This window comes from Emys orbicularis, chromosome 3 (genome assembly GCF_028017835.1).
Source record: "Emys orbicularis isolate rEmyOrb1 chromosome 3, rEmyOrb1.hap1, whole genome shotgun sequence".
Lineage (NCBI taxonomy): Eukaryota > Metazoa > Chordata > Testudines > Emydidae > Emys > Emys orbicularis.
In genome coordinates this window covers 16,117,475-16,136,705 of record NC_088685.1, presented here as the reverse complement: position 1 = coordinate 16,136,705, position 19,231 = coordinate 16,117,475, and the positions used below count along the sequence as shown (strand labels likewise).

Genomic DNA, 19,231 nt, shown 5'->3' with positions numbered 1-19,231 from the left:
TTGGCCACGCCTGTTATGTGGCCTGTGTGTTTCTACCCCTAGTGGCTCAAGAGATATTGCCCGTAAAAAACAAACAAATCACATCACTCTCCTTGTCATTGTGATAATTTATTCCCATAGAATCACAATACGATCATAGCAACAGCAACAGCAAAGCTGTCATTCTCTCAAAATGACAGCTTTGATTAATAGTATATCCATATTTATTTATGGAATGCACAATCAGATACTACTGGTGATGGATGCTACAGAGTTACCTTTTTAAATAAAATGTTATAGGAAAGCTGGGTTTCCTTTCTTTCCAATTGTAAAATATTGGTTTCTGTGTCTTTGTCATAAAGGATGCTAAAATCACATGGAAATTCAAGCAGAGAAAAATGCTACCCGGTCAATCAGAAGAACAAAGTACTCCATCTAGCTACTTAGTACACAATACAATACAATACTAATCACATGAAGTAACTGAGAGCCTAGGAGCTTTTAGGAAATGCTAGTACCCAGGTCCATAAGGCTATCACCAGATTAGCTGGAGCACCACAGCAGAACTGCAAATCACTGCATCAGCAGCAGTTCGTGCCTCCTGACTGCGCAACATACATAATGGATGACCCTAGAGCCATTATCAGGTAAGCTCTGATAGCGTTTTACACTACAGCCATTATTTTGCAATAGCTTCATAGGCAAATAGGTGGCCTCAAACCATTGATCATTCTGATTCTTGAGAGACCAGAAAATAAACTAATGTTTAATGGTTAGTGTTTGTGAAATCCTTTGATGATAGAGAGCTATGTCAGTGCTAAAAAGGATTACCTTAATTCCTAATCACACAGATCCCTATTATGAATCACCTTTTCAAATGTCTAAGCTTTGTTTACCAAAATGCAATGGTTTTAGTAAAGAGTCCCCACCTCACTAATGGTAGCTGATTAAGCAACACGTAACTGCCAGCCATTTTACCTCACTTTTTTTTTTTTTGACTGCCAACTTCCAGTTCTATTTGGATTCTTGGCATGTCTTAAAGGATTCATGAGCAATGCCATTGCTGAGCACTGACACAAATGAATCCACCAACTGGGTAAAAGTCTGGTGCAATCCAGAGCCATCCCGCCACCCGTGGCGAAGGTTGTCGTAAACTCCGCCATCCCCGGAACTGACAGCCAACTGCGACCAGACATTGTCATCACCAACGAGGACCGGAAGAAGATCGTCATGGTGAACATCACAGTGCTGTTCGAGAACAGGACCCCGGCCTTCTACAATGCCCGAGCTTGAAAGGTAGAGAAATATGCCCCTCTGGCTGAAATCTTGAGAGCTAAGGGTTACCAGGTCCAGACACACGCACTGATCGTCGGAGCCTTAGGCTCATGGGACCCCAGTAATGAGTGAGTGCTGAGAGAATGCGGAATCGGTCAATGCTACATTCGGCTGATGCGGCAACTCATGGTGTCGGATGCAATCAGGTGTTCAAGGGACATCTATATAACACATCACTGGACATCGGCAATACCAGGAGGGATGAGCTGGAGTGCCGATGAGAAGCGCAGTCAGGAAAGTAACAAATACTTTCCTCATGGATTGTATTTTCTAAATTGGCAACCAACCTAATACTCAATTACTGAGGGACAATCTCCACTCATTGATATATTTTGCTTTCCACAATCAAATCCCTGTATAACTTTTCATGAGTGATTTACCCGAGTATTCGGATTCTAATATCTAAACTGTATTGTTAAATCTATTCACCTAAATTACCCAAATATTGCTGATTATGTACTCTATGTATCATATGACTTGTAAAAACTAACTTTATATTTGTGGATAATCTAAGCATTATACCCAATGTACAGACACTCTTTTCCCAACCTATGCATTATATACATTTTTAAACATTAGCTTTAATAAAATTTTAATATAGAGCAGTTCTCTAACCATTCAAGAGCAGTTCTCAAACCATTCACACATTATAGCCTCTTAGAATATTAACCCTTAAATGAGTGAGAGGCAGTATGGCTATGGCCTAGTGGACTGTTTAGGAGACGGAAATTCAGGACAACTACATTCCTTGCTCTGCCAGTGATCCACTGTGTGATCCCTGTGAGACCATCTCTCTGTGAACTCATTTGCCCCTCATAATATATAAGGTAGTATCTTCCTCACAAAGGTGCTGAGGATTAATTAAAGTTCATGTAGTGCACGGAATGTGTAAAAGCACTTTGCAGGTGCTATTGTAAGTCATTCTCCCTCAAGGAGCAATATTCTTAGCTAGTTTCCAACCAACTCATTTGTCTAGCACCAGTGTCCCAAAGGTTGAAGTCCTAGAGAACTGCTCACTTCTGAATAAAACCAAATTTACTTTCTCCCTCATAAGCAGACTCCATGGTCCAGTGTTGATCAGTTCTGTAACAGACATCCTAACCCAGGGCATGCTTGTGGAGAGGGGACCTTGTGACTGTAAGGCAGAAACTACGGGGAATGGCAAAAATAAAACCAAGTCTCAAATCTGTGACTTCATCTGAACGTGGAGGGCAACTGATTTTATTCTAAACGCCTGGGAAAGCTTGGATAGATTCTAAGGCCAGAAGGGACCACTGTGATCATCTAATCTGACCTCCAGCATAACACAGACCATAGAACTTCCCTGAAATAATTCCTGTGTGAACTAGAACAGATCTTTTAGAAAAACATCCAGTCTTGATTTTAAAATTGCTAGTGATGGACAATCCACCACAACCCTTGAAACATTGTTCCAATGGTTAGCTATCCTCACTGTTAAAATGTACACCTTATTTCCAGTCTTCAACGTCTAGCCATTGGCTCGTGTTATACCTCTGTCTGCTAGATTAAAGAGCCCATTAAAGAGTTTCCCATGTAGGTACTTACAGACTGATCAAGACACTCCTTAACCTTTTCTTTGTTAAGCTAACTAGTTTGTGCTCCTTGAGAAGGAACATTTTCCAATCCTTTAATCATTCTTGTGGTTCTTCTCTCAACCCTCTCCAATTTACCAATGTCCTTGCTTGTAGCATGAAAGGAAGCAGAGTTTCATAACTACTCAGTGCTTCAGGTTTCAGATGTTCACATTCTGAATGGAAAGGATGTTACACTGAATGTATTATAAACAGGAGTAATACAACTTGGCAGTTCTGTAGCAACTTCCAGCCAGAGCACTGCGACTACTTTGCAAACATGGAATTGCACAATACTCCTGCAAGGTAGGTGTTATGCCCATTTTAAAGACTGAAAAACTGAGGCATGGAGAAGTTAAGTGACTTGCTCAAAGCCATGCAGTGAATCTTTGGCAGCACTGGGCCCAAAACTCAGGACTCCTGCCTCTAACCATAAGTCTCCTCCCTCCCAAGAGAAAGTATCTTCTTATTGTGGATGTATCTGCTGCTAAGGAACATTATCACTTCTTCTGACCCCTTTATTGCCTCCCTTCCACCTACATTGCTGGTGGTTGCTTTGTTCCATTCCTGGAAGGGCAAGAGAAAGAGGGGCCAGGTTCCTATCCAGCCTATATGGCAAACATTTCAGATTTATTAGTACAAGATGTGTGCCCATTCAGCTATGGTTCCCTTTCCCTGAAAATGTGTTTATATTACAGGTAGAGATGGTAACTCCGGGATTAGTCTAACCATTTGGGATACCCATGATTGGTATATGCCTTCAGCAGCTATCATGTTAAGTATTATCATCAATGTATAAGCATCATCAGATAACATGGAAAATGCGCCAGTTCTTCCTTATTTTGCCTGATAGGTAGCTAGGTGTGTAGACAAGATATCTGGAGGCTCAGGCCTTTAATGAACCTGTGGCCTGAAGAGAGGTGTGATTTTCTGCCCCCAACTATACCTCAGTAGATTTTATTCTCTACAAGTCTGCAGACACTCTGCACCACCTAGGCAACTCTATACCTGTTGCAGTGATACCTAAAACAGAAATTTGAGTACAAGCGTTTAAGGCTGTTACCACACTGCCAGTATTTCTCAGCCTTTCCTCCCTTGGGTATCACCATATTTCAGCCACCTGATAAACCAGATGAGACTGAAAAATCTTGTAATTTTTCCCCATTTGTACTTGGACAATGAAGGGTCATTCCTATTTAAAAAGTGTCCTTTTTCCCTTTCTACCCTAACCAACCAGATCTCTAAAGCTTAAAACTTCAAGTGGGTTTTCAGAAGACACACCAGAGATAGTATTTTGTGTATGTCCAATAAAATAAGAGTAATTGAAGCATCCACTAGCACAGAGCATAGCATGTAACCCATAGAGTAAAACTAGGGTTTTCCAGTGAAACTGAATTCAGTCAAACTTGGCTGTGTAGAGGAGCAAAAATGGCCGCCTGGTCTGGAAAGTTACCATCTTGCTCATTCCTACCAAGTTCAAAGTAGCAACCAACAAAGAGCACTAGCTAATGTAGCCTCAGTGCATTGTGCTTACTCAGCAAAAGACACATTTGCAAATCTGACTGTGTGGAAAGTATAACTTACTGTGCTTTGTGGATACAATGTAACAAGAGTTTCCTCTCTTGACTTTGAATTACATTTATAATTTAGCAATTAACTGAAATGACGACATAACTACCACAATGGAAATAAAATATTTATGTGCTGCAAGCCAGTATTATGAACTTTCTTTCTTCAAACACAAAGTAATGCTGGCAGAAATCTGAACTAATAAGGAAAGAAACTAACTTATTAAGAAGATGCTCCTGCCATCTCTCATTGCACCTGAAGTGGTATACTTTTCACCAGAAAGTTACAATCAATGCATTAAGTCCAAAAATATTCTGCTTGAAAAAGGAGGGGGGACAAGGTATGGTATTATTTTGGCTGTACCGCTTGCCGAATACCAATGTCACATCAGAAAATTCCAATTCCTGGTGCCACTAGCCTTACAGCTGCATGTCAAAAAAACATACCAATATTCTAGAAAGGGAGGGAGGGAGGGTGGGTAACCTTGTAGTGAAAAAGAGCAGGACTGCGGATCAGGAGTCTCAAGTGCTGCTGCTGACTTCAAGTGACACCTTGGTCTAGTAATGTCTGTGTGCCTCAGTTTCCCCATTTATAACATGAGAATAGTACTTATTTACCTCAAAGGGATGTCGAGGGGCTTTATTCGTTACTGCTTGTCAACTGCTCTAAAATCCCCAGACTAAAGTTTCACATCACTGAAGTGCAATATTACTGAACCAAACATTCCAGCATTCAAACTACCATCATCATCAGGCAGTTTTTCTTATTTCTCGTTATTGCTGAACAGCAAGATTGCTTATCCAGGCATAAGCAGGCGGCTTTCCATAATTAACCTGCTCCTCCTGCAGAGTTCAATCACTAATTGCACAATCTGCTGTTGGTAATTGCACAATCAATTTCACAGAGGTAAATGTCCCGTCAAAATACGCGTCACTCAATCCGGCAGGCAGTGGAACCAGGCGGATTATAAGAAGATGACTATTTATCCACACCATAAATCTAACTGGTAATTTCTGTGCAGTGAAGACAGAGCTAGGAATAACTGGGCTTTGTTATATTAGAACTGTGGTGTAACAGGCCCATATGGAAATGTTACACAATCACCACCTTATATACAGCTGCCTCTAGCCAGCACAGCAACGCCTACATTTTCTTTGCATGAGATTTTAGTTCAATCTGAGGGTTTAAAGGCAGCCCCAAAAGCTGACCATCTACAGTTTTTGCTGCTGGCAAACTCAAACAACATACAATTTTTACTCATCTCTCAAGGAAGAGGAAAGTACTAGCAAATATCTTCCTGTATTAAAAGCGAGGCTGGTAACTCCACCTATACAGGTTTCAGAGTAGCAGCCGTGTTAGTCTGTATCCGCAAAAATAACAGGAGTACTTGTGGCACCTTAGAGACTAACAAATTTATTAGAGCATAAGCTTTCGTGGGCTACAACCCACTTCTTCGGATGCATAAAGAGTGAACCATATATTGAGGAGATATATATACACACACATACAGAGAGCATGAACAGGTGGGAGTTGTCTTACCAACTCTGAGAGGCCAATTAAGTAAGAGAAAAAGTTTTCTTACTTTTTCATGACAGGTTTCCTGACATGTCCCATTATAAGACTCTGTGTTCAGTTGATTATATCTTTTACAAAATGTAAACCGCTCGGTTTGATATTTTCCATGCTGGGTCTCTGCCTCAGGCTGAATTTTTGTTCTAAAATTTCTGCCATTTCAGAAAACGAGGCAAGGGGGAAAATATGTTGTTTTGCCCGTTAAAAAATTCTGGCAACGTTTTCTTCACCTGGATCTGTCTCTTCCATTGCTACCTTCCAGCTTGTTCCCTGGCCCTGCCGGCTCCCAGTCATAATCTCACTCCGATTCCCAGTCACAAAGTCACTCCGTGGGCTCCTTGTCCAATCTGAGTGGCAGTCCTTCCCCCCGCCCGCTGCAGGTCCTTGTCTAACTACGGCCAATCTTCTCCCACCTGGTCCAATCTCAGTCCTCTACCCCCATCCCGCCACTTCCCCAAAACTTACTGGCTCCTGTCTTCCCCCTCTCGACCTGTTTTTCTCCCTTGGTCCCATTATCCCTGCCCAGTCAGTCCCAGTCTTCAACTTCCCTGCTTCTTGTCCCAAGCTATTCCTCCCCACCCCTATACAGGTCTGGCTCTTGTCCCCTCTGTATTCACATTAGACAGCTTCCTCCTCTAGTCTGCCTGAGTCCAGAGGTGGGGAGTATTGACAGCACAGGAGAGACAGGTTCCCTGCTCTTACTTCAGGTGCCCGAATCCAGATGCATATTCACCATAGGGTGACCAGATGTCCCGATTTTTGGGTCTTTTTCTTATATAGGCTCCTATTACCCCCCCACCCCCTGGCCCGATTTTTCACACTTGCTGTCCGGTCACCCTAATTCACCATGGCCTGCAACACCGATCAGCAATTGCAAAGAGAGTCTTCCTCAGCGCCAGGCTGGAGCATGCTCCGTGCAGATGGAAGTCTCAATAGAGAATGTGGGAACTGGGTTTTTTCAAAGATTTATAACTTGGCCAAATTTGGATGGATTTTTACAGGTATGACAAAAGGCACATCCCTGACACAAAGGCCAACTCCCTGCCAAATCTCAAGTCCCTGCTCCAGAGCCTGGAATGGAACCCAAGATTCCTGAGTCTCACCAATAATCTGTGAAAAGTGTCCCATCCCCCTCTAATACTGGTTCACATAAACGATAACCACCTACTGCTATGAGCTACTAGGAACAAGTGACAGAGATCAGTGAGGTGGATTTAAAGGTTCCAACCCTGGGACGACACATCAAGAGGTCAATATAATGCCACATGATGGAATTTGAGGGTTTTTTTTGTTTTGTTTTGTTTTGAAAGACTAGGAAATTACACAGAAAAAACAATGTTAAAAAGTTGCAAAGTCAAGCACTCAAAAATTAGGAAATGCCAGAACTAAGATTTCCTGTGCCTTAATTCAACCTCCTTGTGTGTATGAATTATGATACAGGCCTTAATTACATGATCACATACTATTTTTTTCCACGGGACCCTGCCTCACTCTGTGCACAGGATGAACCCACTCTGGGGATGAATCAGGGTTGCACAGTGCAGGAGGCTGTTGTCAGTAGGGCCCCTGCCTCATCTGTTGTTGTAGAATTTAGAAGGAACATTGGGAATGAGACAGGGGATTGCAGGAATGGATAGGACGGTCTTACAGTTAAGGAAGTTGAATGCTGCCCTGGAGAACTGGATTTTATCTCTGCCTCTGCCACAGAGTTCCTGTGTGACAGTAGGTAAGTCACTTAAATCATACTTTTCGCAAGTGGTCACTAGTTCTGTGTTCCTCATTTTCTGGGTGCATGACTTGAGATCCTGAGGTCTGATTTGCAAAGTACTGAACACTCACAGCTGCAATTGAAGCAAAGAGAGCTGTGCTCCGAATATGTGATGTGCTATATAATGCTAAGTACTCAAAAATCAAAATCAGGTCCTAGTCATTTCAAACTGGGCCCCAAAATTAGCTGATACTTTTGACCTTAATCTCTATACTTCAGTCCCCCATTTGTAAAATGGGGATAATAATAGCCGCTCATCTCATAGGGGCGTTGTGAACATAAGTTAATAAATATTTGTGTAGCACTCAGATACTATAGCACCTCAGAAAAGCCCATGATGAAAACAATAAGTCTGTCTTCAGAGCAGGGTCTGAATAGCATGTAGTAAATAAAGCATGGGGCCTCACATTGAACATCAAGGAGAAAAAAATATTGAATGGCTGCTCATTAAGTGAACACCATCCATCCTGTTCACTGATGAGTATGCAGAAAAAGAAATAAGTAATCATGTAATTAAAGACTGTATTGTAATGCATGCATAGGCACCGGCGTCCGAACTAAATTAGAACAGGCATCCTTAATTCTAGCACTTCCTAACTTTTCAGTGCTTGACTTTACCTTAAAGTTGTAGTTTTTTGTGTGTAATACTTAATTTTAATTCCAAAGATTATGTGTATTTATACATAAATTAGATACAGTCCTCAGGCTCTAGGCAAGATGCCAACCCAGCCCTTGTTGCCACAAAGGCTGGGTGCTCCTGAACTAAGATATACCTTTTCTAAAAAAAAAATTCTTTACAGCAGAGTTTACTGTCATTGCAACACAGCATAAAGCATTATGCAGAGCAATAGTGCACTCTGCTGGAAGACACTGAACATAACCAACATTCATGTATTAATGGGACAAAGTTCCCTAGAAGGGAACTAAGGGATTGTCTACACTTGAAATACTACTGCAGCACAACTCAGCTGTACTGCTGTAGTGTTTCAGTGTGGACACTACCTACGCCAATGGAAGGGATTCTCCCACCCAGCATAGGTAATCCACCTCCCCGAGAGGTGGTAGCTAGATTGAAATAAGAATTCTTCAGTTGACCTACTACTGTCTATACTGGGGGTTAGGTTGGCTTAACTACATTGCTCAGAAGCGTGGATTTTTCACACCCGAGCGATGTAGCTGGGTCAAGCTAATGTTTTAGCGGAGACCAGGCCTAAGTAGTTATAGAGTTACCTGGAGCTGAACAATTTGTGGCCCAAACATCCAACAGCAGAACTGTCCTTGGGATTAGCTTCTTGGTTTGCACTTACACACAAACACAAGACAAACTTACTTAAATTCACTGAGTCAACCTTGCAAAGTACAAATCCAGCCTTCTGACCTACCTGGCATGCTACTTTCTTAGTACCGGCAGTTTGAGGGCATTCACTACGAGCAACAATAGGTGTGCAGATAAAGAATTTACATAAAAAAGAAATCTTCCTTTTATCATGGAAAAATATGGTGCCTGCATTATTTAAAGGGACACCTTTAGGCTTAAAACTGTAATTGTATTGTATTTTGAAATAAATCAGGTTTCCTTGAGTGTTACTGATACTAAAAGTCTTTCAAAAGAAATAATTTTAAGCAAATCTTTTTTTACACTATCAATGCTGTGTACTTTCTGCACTTATTTGTATGCATCAGTTTGTACAGCAACAAAAAGGAAGAAACAGCCATTGTCTAACGGCTCTAAATAGAAAAAAGCAATTAAGAGGGCTAGAATGAAAGGAAGGTTATAGCCTTGCATAACAGGGGAAGAAGGAACAAGGTAGCAGGAGAACAAGGTAGCAGGAAAGAGAGCATGAAGACAAAAGAAAAAAAAATATCAAGGGGCTAATGAGACAGATACAGGAATAGTTGAGAACAGAGAAGAGATGTAGGTGAGGGAGGGAGAGGAGTTATGCACAGCCTTGAAGCAGAAGACAAGAAGCTTGCATTTGATGCTGAATGTAAGAGTAAGCCAATGGAGGGATTCAAGGAGGGGAGTAATCTAATCTAACAGGAAGACAATGAAGAAAATTTTGGCCCTATGTGCTTACCTTTAGGTCTGTGCTGACATGTTTTGCTGGATTGGGGCCTTTGGTTGCAGCATTTTGTATGTACCTGAGGTGAGTGAGATGACAACGGGGGAAGCCACTTTGCATAACTCTGACAACTGCAGAAAGAGTAGTTTCACTTTCTGCTTCCCAGGCCCTAGTGCAATGCTGCGATATTCAAACTGCAGACACCCCAGTGAAATATTGAAATCCAATCAAATTATTTTCATTGAACTGTTTTTCTCTCTTTCCTTTCTTTTATTCTGAACTTGCTGAAGAGGTGTTTCATTTTTATTTTACACTTACACACAAAACCTAACCTACATTCCAGGTCCAGAGGACCCAACATGCATAAAAAAGTCTGAAGTTTCCTATTTAAATGGACTGGAGTCATTGGGATCCACTCTCTTCCCTCCTTTCCTGGGTCATAGGAACTCACTGAATCTTGTGAAGCACTTGGCCTCAAAGAGGGATTGGATGTTTATATGGATAACAAGAATAACCAGGGTTATAACAGTTAATGCTAAAAAACTTGTGGAAGGGAACCTGAAGCATGATGTTTTATAAATCCATCCCCTACTATTAGGGAAGAAAAGTGGACAGCAGAGGGTCTTTATTTAGATGCTCCAGGAGAGCTCCTTGACTCTCTTTTCTCTGCAATCCGATCTGTGATAGCTGAATCAATGATCTAGTCATCTGTAAATCAGTCGAAACAATGAAAACTGGCATTAAAAAAAAACAAAGTGAAAAAGCAGAAAAATCAACAGAGGGTTCTGTGGCACCTTTAAGACTAACAGAAATATTGGAGCATAAGCTTTCGTGGGTGAATGCCCACTTCGTCAGACGCAAGTGATGAAAAATGATACTCACCTCAAGCCTTTTTTCAAGTGATTCTATTCTGTCTTTTTTGCTGGCCAAGTTAGCTCGTGTGTAGCGGTTCTGTCCTGGTAGGTATAACACCTGGCTATAACATTCTTCCCACACCTGGTTATAAGCCTCACTTGAAAGCTCTCCATGCCCCATTCCTTGCTTTACCACTTCCATCTCTTGTGCCAGTAGATCCTGGGCCTGTTGGAAATGATGAGAAATTACAATCACAAAGTACAGACGACGAGAAAACTCCTCTTGTTGTTTTCAATCCTTTAGAGTGCAAGTTTCAGGGGTAATTTCTCTCTCCATACAAAAAGCCCACTTTAGGTTAAGCTAAATATGAAATTCAACACAAATGCGTTAAATTATAAATGAAACCTAGGCAATGGGGCTACTTACACTGCAGCTATTCCTCATTTCACACAATTTGACCAATCCCAACAATCTGCTGTACCTAATACAAGCAGAGACAGGTTGAGGTGCCTAGCACTGATGCAACGGGGGGGGGGGGGGGGGAAGAGATACAAGTACATATCTTAAGAGAGGGAGAAAGAACAGCTGCTTCAGCACATGCCTAAGGAATGGAAAACACCATCACTTTCTATTTTCTTTTGCTTGCTCTCCTTAGCACAGTTTAGAAAATCTATTCTAGCAGGAATGGATGATCTGTGCGCCAGGCAATATGGGCTACAATGCAAGAAAGACTACTCTGATTACAGCTGAAGAAAATACAGCTTGACCTTGTAGAAGGACTTGAATGTTCTACCATTTCCAAATCAGCTTATGAAGCATCTTAACAATGAGGAAGGAACAGAGAAGAGGAAAGGACTCATGATGCTCCCCCACAACCAAAAAGCATGACACAATCCATCTGGAGCGCATATGCCTCCAAAAGAGACGTACGGCACAAGTCCCAGTCTGTTGAAATAACACCAACAAGAGATATTTAGACATTAAGATCAAACTGACAAGTAGATTTCAAGAGCTCCTCTCACACCCACAGAGTGGTGCAACTGTTCTTGTGACAAAACGAAGTTTAAGAAATAAAGATTACTGCCAAGGTTTTCAAGAGTGACTAGTAAACTGCGGTGCTTTAATTTCGGGGTGTGCACCTTGACACATCTTACAAAGGCATATCAAGTTGGATGTGCCATATCTGAGGCACCAAACTCACTAGTCATTTTTGAAAATCTTGGCCTATTTCAAACTAAATATTAAAATACAACATTACAAGAAAGTAAGAAATCCAGAGCTCCAGCACTCCAGCTTCAGGAAAAGCTCTCAACACATAACTCAACATAATCTGATGACATTTACTGTGGGACAGGAACCCACTGCATAAAAGACAGAACTCTAAGGCGCCAAGAGCATCAAAGATCTGGAGCTCAATTAGTTGTTCTGTTATACCAGTGTAACTCCTTCGACTTCAAATGTAGTTACACCAGCTTTCTGTCAGTGTAACGGAGCGGTGAAACGGACTGCTGCCAATAGCATCAGGTCTGATGTACTGTACAGAACACATACATAAGAGAAACAAAAACCGCCATGTGACATATACTATTGACAGAGTCATAACTACACCTTCTTTCTTACAATATTACACACAGATGTAAAAGGCAAACATTTGAGTTTTCAAATGTAGTGATTCACTAGATAAATTACTGAACTTCAACTATAGTTTATAGCAACACACCATCAAGAAGGCTACTTGGGTATAGGGTGACCAGATGAGAGGAAGAAAATATCGGGACACCGGGGGGGAGGGGGGGGGTGTCTCTGAAATCATCTTATCTGGTGAATCTAAGGAATAGCTAATTAACCACACAAGCCTGTAGCTCAGAAAGAAAGAAAAGGAGTAGCCCTAGTGTTATTAATATAGCTAAATCCCACAAATGGTAATTTTTTTGCTAGTATCAATTTTCACCCCTTTAAGAATTAGACTACGTGGTTGTGAAAGCTACACAGCTTTATTAGCTCAGGTATCATGTTGCGTATCATTAGTAGCCCTTTCCAGAGAAGGGCAATCATTGAGGAAATGCAGTACCTTCTGGAGAAGGAAGTGAAAAAAAAAAAAAAATCAGAAAAGCTTGCAGGATCTTGAGGATCAATACCTCATAAGGGACCATTCTTATTGTCCACCATACCTCCATGTGAAAGTGCAGTTTGGACGTACAGAGGATACTACTCCCATGTGCAGAGAGATTAAGCCAGACAGAATGGGAAACAAATTCTGTCTAAAGTTAAGAAAATGTCTAGTGAATATATGGAAAATGTCCAGACCAGGAGCTCTATTAAACTGTGGAATATTCTCTAAGGAAAGTGATAGCAGCCCCAACTCTTGTTACACTTCAAAAGAGTCCGGACAAAGTGCTAAGATAATGTAGTCTAGGAAACAAACTGATAGTGGCAGAGAAGCAAACTACGTGATCTAACAATATTTTCCATCTACTTAATTTCTACTACTAAGAAATCTTCAAGTGTAATTTTTAATTTAATAACAAATTGGAAGTACATTCTGTTCAGCATTGTTGGAGTTGGACAAAGTATAGCTCTTGAATGATGGGTCAGATATGGGCAGGGAAAGATATTTCACATTTATACATCTTTTAAGATGTTTCCAAGTAACCAGGGATGTAGGTGCTAAAATACCACAGTGATGGGCACAGTCTAAGAATCTAGATAGATTTTGTACAGAATCTACCAATGAAAAAGGCTTATACACAGTACTACAGGGGTTGTACTTTTCATCCATTTTGATTGCCATAAACATTTAGGCTATGTCTACACTATCTACACTAGAGAATCTACAAGGGGCACCGCTGTAAGGTCTCCCATGTAGCTGCTCTATACTGACAGGAGAAAGCTCTCCCATTGGCATAATTAAACCACCCCCAACGAGTGGCAGTAGCTATGTCCATGGGAGAGTGTCTCCCACTAACACAGTGCTGGCCACACCAGTGCTTCTGTCGGTGTAACTTCTGTCGGTCAGGGGTGTGTTTTTTCCACAGCCCTGAGTGACATAAGTGCTAGTGTAGACATAACCTTAGTTAAAGATGACTGACACGTTCACAGTGGAGACCGCCTCAAGGAGCCAACTCCATTGCTTTATTTCTGACCTGCCAGTCAGTCACTTGGCTGTGAAGTGAAACATCTGTAGCTACTTAATAAATGAACTCCCACAACCAGAGATCTTGATATATAACTTTGGGCATACAATGCAAGTGAGAACGGAGCTCTGAGGCCTGCTGCTTTGTTCCAGTTGCAGCCAATTCTGCTTCATAGCCATGTCCAGCCAGCTATGGTTTAAGTTCAGCTGTTGTAACTGAGGATCATATTGATGTAGAGCAGCAGCCTTGGCAATGGCCTAAATCAAATGCTGTAGGCTTATAGCTGGATATAGCTAGAGTCTATTTAGAAGCTGAGTGATTAGATGGGAAAGGGGATCGAAAATGCTTTATTATTATTTTCCATATTATAGTTCACCCTTCTATAGCATCTCAAAAGGATCTCAAAGCGCTTGCCAAATGTTACAAAACAAACTAAACACCCTGTGACACAGGCAATGGATACTGGAAGACAGTGAGGTCTGCATGAGTCAGAAGGCCCCACATTCTAATCCTGGCGCTGCCACTGACTCACTGCACGGCTTGGGAAATCCACTTCATCATTCAGTCTCAGGTTTTCCCATGTGCAAAATGGGTAATACTTTCAGGAATTTTGTGAGCTTTAGTTCATGCCTGTACAGTGCTTTGAATATGTAAAGTGTTATATAGAGAGTTATGTATTATTATTATTTTTATAATACACGGATTTGCTTCCACCTCAGCAGTGACAAAAAGAAACACACTGTCATCTAACAGTGACAGGAACACTACACAGCCAGTAGAAGATTGGAAGTTAATAATATCAGATCCAATTCAAACTTTGGGGTCATTTAATTTCATGGAACGGACTGTTATCAAGATGTAATTTGGCAACCGGAGAGGCTATAGAGCTCCTACTCTTACTAACAGACAGGTGATCAGGATCACAGTTCTACGTTTCATCCAAAGGACAGCACCTCCAACCACACAGTGCCTCCCAACACCATGTTGGAGCACTGGCTCAGTTATAACCCCCAGGGGAGAGTGCCACCTGCTGCATCTTCAGTAACACTTCCTGCAGCACCTACATGTTGCTTAGAGGTCTCCCACTAAATTTCATCCAGGCTTGAGCTTGTTTTCCTTGCAAGATGACAGGATCATAGTACCTGGAGCCCATATGTCAGTAATCCTGTGACACATCGTTCTTACCTTCTTGAGGTCCTCTTTGGAGTGCTTCTCATAAGAATTTTGTTCGAGGTATGTAATATGCTCCGCACTGTTCGTTCCAAATCCTGGGCCTTTCCCCTTTTTACCCCCAGGCTGCTCTCCATATGGGTGATGCAGAAGATCAAAATGAAGCATGGTGATCATCTCTTTCTTTATCAGCTCTTCACTTTTCTGCAAGTCTGTTAGAGGAGGCTCTACATTCAAGGGTCTCAGAATCGTTTCATTTACCTAGCCAGAAATAAAATGTGTTCCAAAACATTAGGCATTATTAATGTCATGTTAGCCAAAATATACTTGTGCAATGCACACACTAGAATATTGGTATTTAAAACTGAGCTGTATGTAACAGATGATTAAAGAACTTTGTACCAGCACAATAATCTAAAAACCAAATTTTGTTTTCAGTTATGCGTATGCAACACCCACGGATTATAACCATATGAAGGCAGAAATTGGCCACAAGATGATGAAATTAGCATACTGAAGGAATGATTCTATTCTTTCATGATCCAGCTTAGTTGTATTATGCCTCACAGTGGCTATTGTTTAAAAGAGAGCCAAACAACTATTCTCAATGTCTCCTTTATTCCTCTTTTTCCTTTAAACGGCATTTTGATCTTACACCATCATGAAGAAGCTTCTCTTACTTACTTCTGCGGGCCTTGGCAGATCCTTCTGAACAGCTTTGTGCATCCGCTTTAGCTCCTTTACACGCTCTGCATCTCGAATAGCCTAAACAGATATTTCAAATGTTAGTCCAACCACCACAATATAGTCTGATTCCCAGTAATACAAGAAAGATGAATGCCACCAGGCTACTGCAGTAGAGGTGGTATTATTATTATTTGGGGTTTTTTTGGTAAGACTAATGTCTACAGCAAAAGACTGTAAGAGAATGGGGGAGAGCGTATGATGACCAACTGACAGCTTACCTCCCATCCACTGTACTAGACAGAACTTAGGGCCTCAGCCAAAGCTCACAGAATTCAATGGAAAGACTTTCATTGGCTTTCTTGGGCTTTGGATCAGGCCCTTAGAGAAGATACCCCTAATGACGCTTCACCCAACCGTAATATTGTCCCAGGGGGTCATCCTTTTCCATACTCTTTGTTCTTTAGAAATTCCTCCTGTCCTTTGGTTTCAACCTCATGAGACACCTGCTCCACAATCCCATGTGGTCCTGGCTCATCCAGCCTAGGCTCCTTACCACTTCCTTTCATTCTCCCTTCTATGAAATCAGAGGACTAAGCCTCCACCTGAATTACAATAATGGACGTTTAAGAAAACAATAGGAGGATTCTCACACTTTCCAACACACAGGGTACAAATAAAATGGAGAGGCAGCACTGTCTGAAAGCTCAGGAGTGGTAGCCAGGATCTCCTAAATTTTAATCCTAGCTCTGTCACTACATTGCCTCTTAAAACGGGACACCAGCTGGCCCCGCATGGGTGTGCAAGAGGAGAAAAAGACAATAAAGTGACTTTGCCCAATGTACTTGCGCAGGAGGCTGCAGGACACTGGAAAGGTTGAGGAGGATAGCAGGTCTTGCCTGCTGCCTTAGGGACCAATGGCCATTTATTCATTATCATTAAATAATAATGTCGCCTTCTCCTCCAAACACTAGCCAGAGGAGGGGTGTGTATGCATGCAGGCGAGGAGCGTTAGCTACACCTTTCCAAAAGTATAAGAGCCGCCTCCTCCGAGCCCCTTCTCTTCAGTGCCAATAGAAGTATTGTTTCTTTAAAAGCACAATGCCGCCAAGCACCAGGTCTTGGACTGTGCACCTGACCCTGCAACTTGTTTTCCTCACTTACAAAATGACCATAGTACTATTTATCCCGGCATTTACACCACATTCACCACCATTGTGACTGTTATTTGTTGTAAAGCAGTAGGCAAGTGGGAATTTTGCACCCAACTATATTTTGAATAGCGATCCTCATTTCTACATTAATGAGGAGTATGTAATATTAATAGGCTATAGGACCTTACAATTCATATTCTATTCCATATACACTTGCTTTCAATGGGACAGCTTAGCATTAACAAACATGGAAAATGTTTGTCATACATGAATAAAGACTCAGGCTTCGTTTCCATCTTTAGTTCACTTGCCAACGTATAGCCAAGGGCAAAGAGAATTATTAAAATATTGTTTTAAAGGTATGCACTGAAAGAAAATTTCTAATTATGTTCCCAAAATTAATACCCCAAAGAGCTTAGAAAAAGCAACAAATAAAAACAAGGTGCCCAATAAATGGCGCACATCCTTACTATATTTCACATGTAATATTCTGTGGTTGCCATATTGGATTCTGAAAGAAAACCTGAATAAACAGTTTTTAATTTAATTCATGTGCATAAAGTTAAGCACGTTTAAGCCTTTACAGAATCGGGACCAAAAACTGTGACTAGGAAAAAAATAATATTTCAGAAAAATTTATATTTATTATATATTTCCTCGTGTTAAGATTAGGTGTGATTTACGATACTAGTAAATTAAAAAAATAATTTCAAGAGAAGTGTGATTTTTAACTTGAGTGTGTTCCTTTAAATATTCTAATATTACCCTAAGGCAGGTAACATGTAAGTTTTACTAATTTTCCTCATACAACCTATTGCTTTCATTAAGTATGTATCTTGAGCTACAGGAAATAACATACAGAGTAGAGAACTTTTACTAATTTCACAATGTACTCCCACCTGTTTGCGAGCATCCACATCAGCAGCATCTTCTATATAGGTATCATCTGTTTCATGTTCCTCAAGTTCCTTCTCCGCATTTTCCGGTAAAACAATCTCAAAGTCATTCTTTGGGGCAGGAAGGCCCATAAGCCCTAGACGCAGATGCTCACGAGACTCTCTTTCCTGTTGAAAGTTAATCAAGTTTTAATCATTCTGAATGCACAGAGGTTTATATTATTTGGTAGATTTCCGTTTTCCTAAGGTACTAATAAATACAGAAAAAAAGTACACAGATTCCACCTGGTGATTTTAGCTAGCTATGCAGTCAACTTAACAGAAAATGTAAGTAAAAACTTAAAAGAAAGTTTAACGAATGAAAGATGAATGTTATTAATCCACATTATACAAAAGACAATGACTCCAGAATTCATGCTCTACGAATACAGTCTCTTGAGGCCTATGGGAGGAAGATGTGCAGTTTCCCTGAAAACGGTTTGTAAAAGGTGCAAGGAAAGGCATCCACAGAAACAGCTATTTAGTGTAGGAGTAGAGCACAGAAGTGGCTCCTCTTTTCTCACTGTCAGTTTCAACATGACACTAGAAGTTCAAGATGACATGCACTTTATGAAGTTACTCATACAGAGAGTTGTTGCATAGCCTGGATATAGGGCTATTTGTGGAGAGTTGTCTAAATGGAACATTTCTCTTCAGATATCACTACTCTAGAATTTCAATGCAGTGGCTCACAGATCTGGCAATTATGCCAGTAGGGTAATGGCAAAAGCACAAGCACCTCTGGAAACTGTTAGGAAGCTGAAGTCTCTTGTTGAACTTCCGAAGTCAAGAGCCAAGCTTACCCTTGAAAAGGATGAGATGGCACTGAGACACTTGCAAGGACCTCCAAACAGACTTAGAGAAAGCTTCTTTAAGCTAAGAGAAAACTTCAGATTCTGGATTAAAAGAGCTATTTCCTTCAAAAGAACATGCCAAGCACTTTGGACTGGAAATCTTTTGCTAGCCCAAAGAGAAACACTGGTGCCTCTGGTGGGAGATATCCAAAACCACAGTACAGGCTGCAGAATTTGCCACATAAAAGGAGCTCCCAAGGCAATTCCTATATAGTTCTGTGCCCTCTTACACCACATCTATTTGGCGAGATTCATCTGGCAGAATATCCAGGAATGGAAATGTCTGTTGACAAAAGTGATGAAAGAATCTGGACCAGACTGCTACATTATTGGGCATCTCAAGGGCTACAGCTCCTAATGGATAAACCTTAATACCGCTCTACTTCAATTTTGTCAACGGGGTACACTGATGAGAAAGTCCTGTATCTAGAATTGGCGGCCAAAATATGAGGGATTTGAGGGTGGAATGGGATTACAGGATAAATGAATCTTTTCTTGGGACTAAGTATTTCCTGTTCCACTTCAAAGATACAAGTGGGACTGAGGCCTAGTTATATCCAAATGTCT

The 19,231-nt window shown here is 41.1% G+C and overlaps 1 protein-coding gene across 1 annotated transcript in view; it reads right to left on the bottom strand.

Moving 5' to 3' along the window:
* Window positions 1-19,231, bottom strand: part of CDC5L (cell division cycle 5 like) — a 49,744-nt gene that overhangs the window by 14,243 nt on the left and 16,270 nt on the right. Inside the window, exons 11-14 of the mRNA XM_065400601.1 lie at window positions 17,775-17,939; window positions 15,722-15,802; window positions 15,053-15,298; window positions 10,761-10,958 (exon numbers count right to left, since the gene is read on the bottom strand). Coding sequence (XP_065256673.1) covers window positions 10,761-10,958; window positions 15,053-15,298; window positions 15,722-15,802; window positions 17,775-17,939 — 690 coding nt within the window. The remainder of the gene's footprint in view (window positions 1-10,760; window positions 10,959-15,052; window positions 15,299-15,721; window positions 15,803-17,774; window positions 17,940-19,231) is intronic.